General features: G+C 54.0%; 4 protein-coding genes across 4 annotated transcripts; 2 read left to right on the plus strand and 2 right to left on the minus strand.

Annotated features, from left to right (window-relative positions):
- Positions 1–895: 895 nt before the first annotated feature.
- On the plus strand, positions 896–5,848 carry BDZ83DRAFT_740648 (ABC-2 type transporter; the record flags this gene model as incomplete). Its single annotated transcript, XM_060513069.1, is given in 4 exon segments — positions 896–1,173; positions 1,183–4,143; positions 4,202–5,534; positions 5,547–5,848. Coding segments are annotated over 4 exon segments (4,863 nt in total). The 5' UTR covers positions 896–906.
- A 407-nt stretch (positions 5,849–6,255) lies between these two features.
- Positions 6,256–7,653, minus strand: BDZ83DRAFT_751588 (O-methyltransferase; the record flags this gene model as incomplete). Its single annotated transcript, XM_060514070.1, has 1 exon — positions 6,256–7,653. One exon carries the CDS (start codon positions 7,651–7,653, stop codon positions 6,256–6,258), a length of 1,398 nt encoding a protein of 465 aa, XP_060365597.1.
- A 1,489-nt stretch (positions 7,654–9,142) lies between these two features.
- Positions 9,143–10,258, plus strand: BDZ83DRAFT_562046 (aromatic prenyltransferase; the record flags this gene model as incomplete). The annotated part of the gene is made up of 1 exon (XM_060503572.1): positions 9,143–10,258. A coding segment is annotated over one exon (1,116 nt), but the record flags the coding sequence as incomplete, so codon positions are not given.
- Positions 10,259–10,771: 513 nt separating this feature from the next.
- Positions 10,772–12,436, minus strand: BDZ83DRAFT_719084 (cytochrome P450; the record flags this gene model as incomplete). The annotated part of the gene is made up of 2 exons (XM_060512142.1): positions 10,772–10,931; positions 11,010–12,436. 2 exons carry the CDS (start codon positions 12,434–12,436, stop codon positions 10,772–10,774), a joined length of 1,587 nt encoding a protein of 528 aa, XP_060365599.1.
- Between the last annotated feature and the right edge of the window lie 28 nt (positions 12,437–12,464).

Here is a 12,464-nt window from a genome sequence, read left to right on the forward strand (position 1 = left end):
GGCGCATAACAGAGTTTACGCTGTCATCATAAACCTTGGCGGCCGGTTCTGCCTTTCTCGGGAGCGTAAAGTAGGCCGGTTGCCGCTGGCTGCGTCAGTGCTCTAAGAATTCAATCAGTTCCCAAGTCGACGGATTCCCATGATGTCAAGACAGCCTTTCGCTCCCGTATCCGTAACCCCCCTCTTGATCGACGTTTAAACTCAAGATCACGGTCAAACAAGGTTTGTCGCGCGTTGACAGCGAGCGTCAAAGCTCTATGCGGCTCACACTGGGTTGCTTGCTTCCATGTGCCGGGCCATCCGTTCCAACGGACGGGCGGGAAATTCTATTCGAATACTCCGTACTCGCCAAGCTCGCATCCATTTCCTTCTAGCTGCTTACACATTCCCAACCTTATACTCAGATACCCAAACTATGGCCAGGGACTTTGCTTTCCGTTTTAGGTTCTTTAAACTTTCGTCCCAGTCGGAGTCACTCCCGACGCTAGATAACAAGGGCCGGGCTTAGACGCGAAATCCCGTCCCTACGTGCTGTCTGCAGCCGTTGTAGTTTGCTGCCACACCTCAGCGATCCATCCCATCTAAACAGTCCTGTCTGAGCAGTCACTTCGGCATGGTCCAGACCAGCACTCGAAATACTTAATGATAGGTATTAGCAGGCATTTAGCGCCTGACACATGTGTTTTCAGAGCCATGTGGTCATGGTCACTGCATGTTCAGTAATATAATTCTTCAAAGACAATTCAACTGATCCAAGATTGATATCGCAACTCACTTGAAGCTTCACTTTTTTTTCCCGTTGAAACACCCAGAGAGTTGAGGTTGATACAAGTGGACTTCGATAATAACGTTTTGCCAAACCGGCTTTTGCAGCTAGACACGTCTGCATTTCGGTCAACTACAGCCATGTCTAACGCACTCTCCACCGACGAAAAGGCAGAGAACGAGCGGCCAGTTCCACGGTCTTTGCGTCCATCTCGGCATCGCGCCTCTCTTCTTAGCTTTCCAGGCGCTCCACCTCCCAGTGACAATCGGCCTAGATCTGTACACATATCTGCGGACGAATACAAAGCCATTACAGATCTCGTCGATTTAGCAAAGTCTTTCCTCGAGAAACAACAACAAAATGGCGAAGCCTCATTATTTTCGACCCAAAGCGACTCTGTGCTAGACGTCTCAAAGGCTCCCAAGCAAGATGGGCCCCTCGACCCCTTTGGCAACAACTTTGACGCCCGGGAATGGGCCAAGGCATTTTATCGCCTCCGCTCCGACAGCTGCGAAGTGCGCAAGGCCGGCGTCGCCTATCGCAAGCTCAACGTCTCGGGCTACGGATCCGACACGGCCTTTCAAACAACGGTGGGCAACGCGTGGTGGCTCAAGGCCACTGGGGCCATGCGTGGCTTATTGCGTCTAAAGCGTCAACAGGTGCGCATCCTGCATGACCTCGAGGGAGTCGTCAACGATGGCGAGATGCTTTGCGTATTGGGTCCGCCTGGAAGTGGCTGTTCGACCTTTTTGCGTACGATGGCGGGAGACACGCAAGGCACCCAGGTAGCGGAGGATTCTCACCTCAACTACCGCGGCGTGAGTGCCGATGAGATGAAGCGGTACTTCAAAGGCGACGCCATTTACACTGCCGAAGAGGACGTTCACTTTCCAGCACTCTCGGTAGCAGACACACTCTTTTTCGCCGCGAGGGCGAGGGCTCCTAGGACTCGGCCCGCTGGGCTTTCTGCAGACGAGTATGCGACCTGGGTGCGTGACGTGACTATGGCCATGCTGGGGATCCAGCACACGATGCAGACACCAGTTGGCGGGACAGATGGCGACACAGTACGCGGCGTATCTGGTGGCGAGCGCAAGCGTGTGAGCATTGCTGAAGCGGCGCTGAGTTTCGCGCCGATCCAGTGCTGGGACAACAGCACGCGCGGGCTCGACAGCGCCGCGACTGTCGACCTTTGCAAAAATCTGCGCGTCCAGAGCGATATCATGGGCATGGTGAGCATGGTAGCCATTTACCAAGCACCCGAGGAGGCCTACGAGCTATTTGACAAAGTACTGGTTCTCTACGAAGGACGACAGATTTACTTTGGGAAGACGACGGAAGCCAAACGCTATTTCCAGCGGCTGGGCTTCGTTTGTCCTAAGATCCAGACGACACCGGACTTCCTGACATCCATGACCAGCCCAGCCGAGCGCGAGGGCATCGTCAAGCCCGGCTACGAGCAAAAGGTCCCGCGTACTCCGGACGAGTTCGCCGAGGCGTGGCGGACGAGTAGTCTCCGCCACAAGCTCGGCGAGGAACTAGACTCCTACGACGCATCCTTTTCCTTGAGCAGCAGTGGCCCGCGCAACTCACGCACACATTTTGCCGAATTCCTCGAGAGTAAGAAGAGTGATCAGTCTTGGATGCAACGATGGAAGTCCCCCTACACCCTCTCGTACCCACGCCAGGTCCTCCTATGTCTATGGCGCGCACTCGCGCTGCTCAAGGCTTCGCCACAGATGACGGTGATGATGCTCGTTCTTAACCTCTTCCAGACTCTCATCGTTGCCAGTGTCTTCTTCCGTCTGCCCGACACGGCCGAGTCCATCAAGTCGCGCAGCACGTTTCTCTTTACCGCTGCTCTGGTTAACGCCTTTGGATGCGTGCTTGAGGTGCCAGCTTTGTACGCTAAGCGCGCCATCGTCGAGAAGCATGTCCGGTACGCCTTATATCACGCCTCAGCCGAGGCTGTTGCCGATCTGGTTATGAGCTTGCCGTATAAGCTGCTCAACGCAATCACGGTCAATACAATTTTCTACTGGATGTGTAACATGCGCAACGAAGCCGGGTCCTTTGTGTTCTTCGTGCTGGTCCAGTTCGCTATGACCCTGGCCGTGAGCTTACTTTTCCGACTAGTTGCTTCCGTCACAAAGAGCCATACGGCGGCCCAGGCACCTTCAACCATCGTGTTGCTCACGCTGGCGCTCTACACCGGGTTCGCTGTCCCACCCGCGTACATCAAGCCATACGCCAAATGGATCGCCACGCTCAGCCCTGTGTCTTACGGGTTCGAGGCTCTAATGATCAATGAACTCGGCGACGGGCGCAAGTTTCCTTGCAAGACCTTTGTCCCATTTGGTCCGAACTACGAAATGGACGCCGCGAGTATGACCATGATGGCTCGGACGCGCGTGTGTGCCGCGCAGGGAGGCGTGCCGGGCGAGACATTCATCAACGGAAGCAAGTACATCACCGGCGCATTTCGGTATATGGACAGCCATCGATGGCGGAACGTCGGTATTGTCTTTGCATTTGCAGTCGCCTATCTTGTTCTGCATCTCATTGCCACAGAGATGGTGAGTAGCGCGAAGAGTAAAGGGGAGATGCTTGTCTTCCCTAGGGGCAAAGTCCCGACAAGGCGGACGGGAGAGCCAACTAGAGACGTGGAGGACCAAATCACCAAGGGGAAGACAGAAGCCCCCAGCGGCCATGACGCTGACGACAATGCCGACTTGACCATTGACCGTCAGACGGCCATATTCCACTGGAGCAATGTCTGCTACGAAGTCAAGCTCAAGAAGAAGGAGACGAAACGCATTTTGGATGGCGTAGACGGATGGTGCAAGCCGGGAACGCTCACTGCCCTCATGGGCGTTTCTGGCGCCGGCAAGACTACTCTCCTCGATGCCCTCGCCTCGCGTCTGTCTGTCGGTGTGGTTACGGGCGAGATGCTCGTTGATGGTGCTCCGCGCGACGCCTCCTTCCAGCAGAAGACGGGTTACGTCAAGCAGCAGGACCAACACCTTCTCACGTCAACGGTACGTGAGGCACTCACTTTCAGCGCCATTCTCCGCCAACCGGCCCGGTTTTCCCAGAAGCAGAAGATTGCATACGTCGACAAGGTGATTGAGATCCTGGGTATGGAAGAGTATGCGGATGCCGTCGTCGGCGTCCCCGGAGAGGGTCTCAATGTTGAGCAGCGCAAGAAGCTTACCATCGGTGTTGAACTGGCTGCTCGTCCTGCACTTCTGTTGTTTTTGGACGAGCCTACCTCGGGCTTGGATTCTCAGACAAGCTTATCGATCTGCACTTTGCTTGAGACGTTGAGACAAAACGGGCAGGCTATCTTGTGCACAATTCACCAGCCTTCAGCGACTGTAAGTTCTCTTCTGTTCCCCTTTTCCAGTGACTAGTACACTACTAACATGAAGACAGCTCTTTGAGAGGTTCGACAGACTTCTTCTCCTTGCTCGAGGCGGAAGGACTGTCTACTTTGGCCAGATTGGGCGCAACGCCAAGGTCCTGGTCGACTACTTTATCCGCAATGGCGGACCGCGACCCAAGAAGGGGAAGAATCCGGCCGAGTACATCCTTGAACAAGTCAAGGCTAGCGGAAGCGGGAAAAGCGACGTGGACTGGCCCGAAGTATGGCGACAAAGCACCGAGTATGAAGAGGTCAAGGCTCATCTGGCAAAACTCAAAGAAACAAAACACCAAGGCGCAGCACAACAACAGCAGCCACAGAACGATCCCCCTTTCGCCGCTCCTGTAATCACTCAGTTCTCCGAGGTGACCAGGCGATTGGCAAAGCACTACTGGCGCACCCCAAGTTACGTCTACGCAAAATTGCTCTTGACCTTTGGCTCGGCTCTCTTCATCGGCCTCTCGCTGCTCAACTTACCCAACACGCAGACAGGCATCACGATCCAGACCATCGCCATCTTCATGTTCCTCACAACGCACCTCAACCTGACACAACAGATTGTCCCCACATTCGTGTCCCAGCGCACACTCTATGAAGGACGTGAGCAGCCCTCGCGCACATACTCGTGGGCCGCTTTCATGGGCGCTCAAATGGTTGTAGAGATGGCCTATAACGCGCTCATGGCCCCGCCAGCGTTTGTAGCATGGTACTATCTGGTCGGGCTCCAACGCAACGCAGCAGAGACAAACGAAACCGCAGCTCGTGGTGGGCTTGCGGTCTTGTTCATGCTCGTCTTTTTCCTGCAAGCTAGTACCTTTGCGTACATGATTGGGGCGGCCTTCGACCTCGCCGACCAGGCCGCAGGCGTCGGCAATCTTTTGTTTGTTATGATGTTCATCTTCAACGGTATCCTCGGGACGCCACCCAAGTTCTGGGTATGGGTGTACCGCGTCAACCCCTTCACCTATCTCGTCGAGGGATTACTGGGTACCGGTCTTGCGAACGCCAAGATCCAATGTGCCGATAACGAGTTCCTGCTCGTGAATCCGCCTCTTGGACAGACGTGCGGCGAGTACTTGCAGCCCTTCATTGCCCAGGCGGGCGGATACCTCGCTGATCTCACTGTCTTGGACAACTGCAAGTATTGCACGACAAACAATACGAATCAGGTCCTGGCAGGGGTACATGTCGAGTTCAGCAACCGCTGGCGCGACTTGGGCATCTTGTTCGCGTACGTCTTCTTCAATGCTATTGCTGCTTTCGGGTTGTATTACATCCGTGTGCCCAAGCCAAAGAAAGATAATGGCAATGCATCACCATCAACATCGCCATCTCCCCAAGATGGTAGCAACATAGAACCTCCGCCCAAGTTTCCTATGGAAGAGTCGGAGAAGCAAGCGGAAAGGTCCTCTCAGACCACGCGAGCTGGCAAGGTTCTTGGATCACTTCGGTCGTCCATTCACGGCGGCTTACAGGGGCTTGGGGGTGGTGGAAAGAAGTACTGGGATGATGACTTGGAGAATGCCGACGATGCTCAAATAATTGGCAAGGAAGCAGAGTTGGGGTATTTGAGTGAGGGCGAAGAGGGGAACCGGGATGTTGATATTCGCGATTTCTCCATGCAAAGGTCGCCTGTGACTCCTCAATATTGGATTTGATGGGAGGAGGTTAATATGCTTGGTTGGAGTAATAGCTTAAATTGTACAGTTCTCTTGAAAGACCCATCTTGAATCTTGAGGTAGTTACTTAGTATTGGGATACTCACATATGGGCTCGAGTACGACCAGCATGAATGATACAATCAACAGGCTGTATACTCCGTACCGCTCACTGCTTGCTGGACCATCGTCCTAAAGCACGGCTTATTAGTTGTAAAATCACGAAATAATCGGTCTTGGACCGTTTGAAACAGGGAGTAAAATTATAGAAGATGGCCGCACGCCACACCAAGATTGATGGAGATGCTCGTATGCCAAATGAATGGAGAATTCGTCGTTGGAAATCATTCTCAAGCGATCTTTCAAACGAGAGATTGATTCAACAAGTCTGGTACCTATTTGAAGTACTAATGGCTAACATTCGTGCCAGTCACGCGATCCTCCCTCAGTCGACACTCAATGACATTTCCCAAACCCCGGCAAATCCACACCTTGACAATCTTCAATCCAGCCGCCTTGACAACACGATCCAAGTCTTGAAAAGTCCTCTGTCGACCGTTAGGACTAGCAGTCAAAACAAACCCTCCGATGAGCCCCATGGACTGGAACGCTCCGTAATTCTTCAACAATGGGGCAGGCGCATCAGGAAGCAGAGCGTCGCCGCACGTCGGGTGTGGTATGTACTCGCCAATAAGCAGGCGCGACTTCCCAGGTGTCATGGCGTTCCTAATGTGCGTGAACATGGTGGTCAAGTCCTTATCCTGCCAGTCGACAATGACGGACCGGAACCAGTACACGTCGGCGCCCTTGACAGGGTTTTCGTTGAAGAAGTCGTGGGGGGTGAGCTTGACCGCGCCCGAGGTCAACGCCTGCGGATCTGTCTTATTCCAGTGTGTTGTAGCGTGTGCGATCATGCCAGGCTGGTCCTGGACGATACCGACAAAGTCGTTCTTGTGGTGAGGGAAATTTGTACGCAAGGACTGGATTGAGCTGCCGAGTCCGCCACCAACATCAACGACCACGGCGCCGTTCCGAAGGGTGGTTTCCCAGGGATACCCGCGCACATCGGTCAGGCCGTGGAGATACTCGCCCAGGGAAGCGAGCCAAAAGTCGAAACAGTCGCGCCACTCGGGGTGCGCGTTGAGAAACTCGAACTGCCCCATACCCTTACCAATGCTCTTGGCAAACGCCGAGTCTCGCGGCTCGTAGCTGGCGCAAAGAACAGGATCCTTGAGGAGTCCAGGAAGCACATCGGCCGTTGGGAAGAGAAAAGAGGCGAAGCGAACAGAGTTGGCGAGACGTTCATCTGTGGCGAGGGCCGAGGACGCTTCATCGTTGGCGAAGACATCATGAGAGGTCTCGGAAAAGATGTGGTGGGCGCAGAGAGTCCGCATAACAAACCCCAGCTTGCTCGGGTCGGCGATGCCTGTCTTAGAAGCGAGAGCATCGAGTTTCATGGGGCCATTGGCAGCCAGGAGCTGGGGTATCTCCCACTCCACGACCATGTGAAGCGCGCGAGAAATGTAGTAGCTGTGGGCCAGATGGCCGAGACGCCATTGGGGCGTCAAGATTGCCGCCTCGAGCGAGGCCGTGGCAGCGATGACGCGTTTACGGGCCTCCTCGGCCTTGGGAGTTCTCGGGATTCGAACATCATGGTTCATCTTTGCTCCGTTGCTGACTGTAGCCTTACCGGCCGAAGAGGAAGACAGCTCGGCGATGAGGTCATTGGTTGAGGTGGTTAAGACGGCCAGAACCGAGCGGAGGTATGTGATTTGTTCATTTTGCTCAGCGATGCCGATGGCCATGTTGACTAAGAGTGACGAACGTCTCCTACCCCTGGTACTTGTTGACGTATTGGTATTGCGTATCACTTTTCTGTGTTTTTTTTCACCTGATTCACTCTTGAAGCCAGGATATTACCTGCAATTTGCTTTGCAAGTTGAGGTGATATAGCTCAGGGATAGTAATGATAGGAAGCCCAACGGACTTCGGGCTCGCCACTGCTTGTGTTGTATCAATGTAAATGACGTTTTCTTGTAGGGATATGAGTAATAGTCCCGGGCATCAGTGATTCCATTGCAGGGGGCTCTGAGCTATGAATATTCTAGAGAGCTTTAATGGTTATCCTGAGAGTGAGGTACTTTGAGTCAGTCTGTAAAGCTTCGTATTCGTGACCGGTCGGCTATCGTGAGAGCTCGGTTACCATGCGAGATTAAAGATGGCGGCGGTGGTTGCCATATGGTCCGATTGTCCGAACGCAAAGTCTATTAGACTTACTGTTTTCACACGGTGTTCTCACGAATCAGGAATCGCTGTGTTCTAGTCGTCCCCATTACACCTTGGCCTTGTCAAGATTATTGTTTCTACAATTCAAAGGTAGATGAAAACAGCATATTGCTTCAAAGCTCCTTTGCTTCACGTCAAATTGTGAATAGAGCCGCGCGGGGCAGATTTTCTCTTTCAGTCCGCGCCGGCGGCCAAGGTGTTCTGGAGAACGAACTCCGACGCCGTCGGGGCCGATTATTCAAGGCATATCCGTAAGCGGCCAACTATACGGGGAGATCCCCGCCTTGCATGAGGAAAGCGTTCTCACATGCATCAAGGTTAGGGCCCGTGGACCCGTCACGCCCGTCAACCTTACAAACCAGATACATCCCAAACTATAAGTGAACATCCCACCAGTTCGTCGAGGTGGCCCGCCCGCCCGAACAAGAATCTTACCTTCCGCGTGTTCCGCATGAAACATGTAGTTTAACTTCAAGTCCAGCCCTGTCACAAATCACGTCATATCGAGATGCCCATCATCCAGTTCTGGATTCCATGTCTAGACCAGGCCCTCGCCCCTTAACCTCAGGAACCCAGACACACCCTGATCAGTAATGAGTTTGGCCGTGCCTGCAAGCCGTACGCTTTCGCATTCGCTTTCCGAAAATGACCTAGCCTTAGTAGAGCGTTGGTTTTTCTCAACTGCAACAACCGATTGAGATACCTAAAGAGGCAACCCATTGTCAACTTAAGCATTCGACACATACAGGCCCAGCAAACAGTGACTCAAGCAAGCTCCAATATAGGAGCTTTGGTGACTCGAGGCACCCAAAAAGCCAGATCTAACCATCAAAGCGGAAAAGTCAACGTGATTACGGATAAACGCCAGAGAGTTAGGATATCAATTTTCGACCTCAATAGCCTCGAGAGGAAGATTATCACTCAACGATGGCCTATCAAGCTATTGGCACTGCCAAGCGGAACATCTACAACGAAGTTGACGCCCTCCCCTCCAATTATACTTCGATTTCGAAAGGAGGTCCTCCCGCCTCCTCATGGCTCCCTACCCTCCACAACACCCTTTCCTCGCTCCTTAGCTGGACGGGCTCCTACCGAGCTCACATCCAGGACGCTCATCTTGCCTTTGTGCGCGAAGCCGTGGTTCCCCGCCTGAAGCAGCCGCCTGTGGCGTCTGACAGGACAAACTACATTCTGACTCACAATCATTCTCCCTATGAAGCAAGCGTCGCCTTCTCATCTCGCAAAGATGCCAAGGTGCGATTCACGGTGCAGCCGCTGGTGGAGTCCAGCTCTGGACCTGCCGGTGATGATCCTCTAGGGCAGAAGGGACTGCGTCATAAGCTGGAGGGTCTGGCATCTGCTTGCAATGCGGATCGAACTTGGCTGGATGGCTTCCTTGATTCTGTCCTCCTTACTGAAGAAGAGGAGACCGGCTTGGTCGAAATGAAAGCTAATGATGCACTGCCGCGACAAATTTGCTATGCTGGGTTCGACCTCGAGTCCGAGGAGAATGCGACCATCAGCATGAAAGCGTACCTTTTCCCGCAACTCAAGGTTCTTGCAACTGGCCGGTCGCTGGTGGACATCACCGAATCCGTCACGACACGCCTCGCCGAGGGCGACCGGGCAATGTTAACCGCGTGGGAACTACTCAAAACGTATCTCATCTCTCAAGGTGAGGACAACATCAACATCTACTTCCTCGCCATCGACTGCCTGGCTCTCTCCATGAAGCCTCGCTTCAAGGTCTACGTACACACGCACGCCAACTCGCTCGCCTCAGCCCGTGACGTCTTCACACTAGGCGGCCGCCTCCCTGCCTCCTCGGCCGACTTTCTCCCACAGGTGTGGCCTTCACTCATGGACTTGGAAGACGTTTCCCCGGCCGAGATGGAAAGCTTGGAAAAGCCGCTCAACCAGCCGGACAGCAAGTATTGCGGGCTCTGCTTCGCCTTTGAGATGATGCCGGGCAAGACGGTTCCGCAGGTGAAAATGTACGTGCCCATCTGGCAGTATTCCCGTGACGAGCCTGGGGTCGTTGAGCGCTACGAGCAACTCCTTCGGACGCAGGGTATGATATCTGGGAAGTACGACTTTGGAGCTGCTGTTCGAGATGCTTTGTGAGTGATCTCTTATCCTTCCATCAACGCGGCTAATATGCGTATGAGCGTTAATGCTGACTCGTGGTTCTCTTCAATCTAAAAAGTGGCAAAAATAGAGAAACAGGCCTGCATACTATGGCATCGGTTTCCTCTTCTGGTAAGGGCATGGGGTTCAGCGCCTATTTCGGGCCAAAGTTTTGGGAACGAGCTTCATTAGACGACTTTGTAGGAGTCTAGCCAACCTTTATCGTACAAAGATGACGTATTTTGATCAAGAAAACATGGCAGTTAATTTGTCCTTCCAAACTGGGAGAACGTTAGATACAACATAATTCAACGCAGGAGCCAGACCTTAGAGCCCCATCGCCATTGGAGTATCATTGACTGCAGGGTATGCGGCTTGGTCATATCACATTGTGTTTCTAGCACCAGAAAGCATAGAAAAGCTCATTTTATAGTGCAGAACAGCTCAATCATGGATACGTATAATTTCGAATAACCTACTTGACCTATCACAGATGGAATCTTACATAGCCTAGTCATGTTTGCGAGGCACCAACTTGACCCATAGAGGGTGCTTGTCCCAAATGCCGTAGCTCTTTTGGTCCAACCAGTCAAAATTAGGGTCAGCCAGTTCCAGGTCGAAATTGTACAATAGACTGGCAACAATAAGTCTCATCTCGGGGTACGCAAGGCTATGCACAAGATTAGTCACTGGTTTCATTCTGGAAATAAAGATGAGGGAAGAAGTTAGAGGACAGGAGTGGACTCACTTCTTGCCGATACAGTCTCTCGGTCCCGCCGAAAATACCTTGACACAATCTCTCCGATCACTCGCATACTTCGCAGGCCGGTCCTTGTCGTCTAGCCATCGCTCAGGCACGAACTCCTCAGGCTCAACAAAGTTATCCGGATGGTGCGCAATCGCGTATAGTGGAATGTCAAGGCGCGTACCCGCTGGAACATTGCGGCCGCAGACGACACGACCTCCGGGAGGGACTATCCGCGGCATCGGTGTCGGCGCAGGCGGGTACACCCGCATGGCCTCCTCGATACACGCGTTGAGGTAGGGCAGCTTCCGCAATCGAGTGAAGTTCAAGTCCTCCAGTGAATCCTCAATGGCGCCGTCAAGCTCCGCGCGCAACGTGGCCATCTTGGACGGGTGTGTGAGAAGCAGGTAACTCAGGGCCGAAGTGGCGGCTGTTGTAGTCTCGGTGCCGCCAATCATGAACGTCGCGGCGTTGGAGTACATCTCGGCGCGCGAGATGCCCGGCTTCTTCTCGCTTCCGCTGTTCTGCATGATCATGGACCAGATGTCGCTGCCAGAGTCGTCGCCGCGGTCCAGGCGCTTGTCGACACGGTCCGTCGAGAAGCGGTTGTGTCGGGCGCGGCGCTCGCTGCTGCCGCCCCAGATGAGTTTGAGCAGCAGCGGGCCCAGGGGTGCGTGCCAACCCATCATAGTCATGCCGAGCGTGACTGTCTTGATGGTTGAGTATGTGTCGCGAACCCACTGGCGCGCCGAATGATCGCTCTCAAGCATGCCGAGCGGCTCGCCGTACATGAGGTCGCCCATGATATCGAAGGCGAGGTAGCTCAGCCACATCATGAGGTCGACGCGACCATCCCCATGGGCAGAAGAAGCAGAGGCTAGAGCAGGCTCCGCGTTCTCATCCGCCAGCTTGCTCATCAAGTTGCGAACGTGGCCCTGGACAAGACTCTCCTGCTTGAGCACGGCACGATCGGAAAAAGCGTGCGAGAATAAGCGCCGCTGCCGCTGATGGTCGGCATCGTTCTCGGCCCGCACGATGCCCTTCTCGGGCGCCGCCATGTCCGGCCCCAGTCCGACATAGTCCTTTGGCATATCGCCACCGCCGCCCGCTTTGGCGTAGATGTCGTGCCAGGCATCAGGATGGCTGTAGCTCAGCTCATTGGGGCCAATGCGCACAACGTGGCCGTACTGTTTGTGGAGTAGCAGAGGCCAGCTGTGGTTGGTACCGTGGGCGCGGTGCCAGAGCCATGGGATGGTGGTGATGCGCGCGAGTAAGGGCCCCGGGTATCCCGCCAGGGGATGGAGGGTCAGGTAGTAGATGGTGCGTAGGACGAAAAGTCCGAGAATGGCCGGGCCGAGAGTCCAGAGAAGTCTTTGAAGGACCGACAGGTTGATTAGGTGAGCGGTGCAAGGGATGATGTCGAGGAACATGACGAACTCGAGTTGTTAGTGAGCGGGG

The sequence above is a fragment of the Colletotrichum acutatum genome (assembly GCF_030867785.1).
Source record: "Colletotrichum acutatum strain CBS 112980 chromosome Unknown BDZ83scaffold_40, whole genome shotgun sequence".
Taxonomy (NCBI): domain Eukaryota; kingdom Fungi; phylum Ascomycota; class Sordariomycetes; order Glomerellales; family Glomerellaceae; genus Colletotrichum; species Colletotrichum acutatum.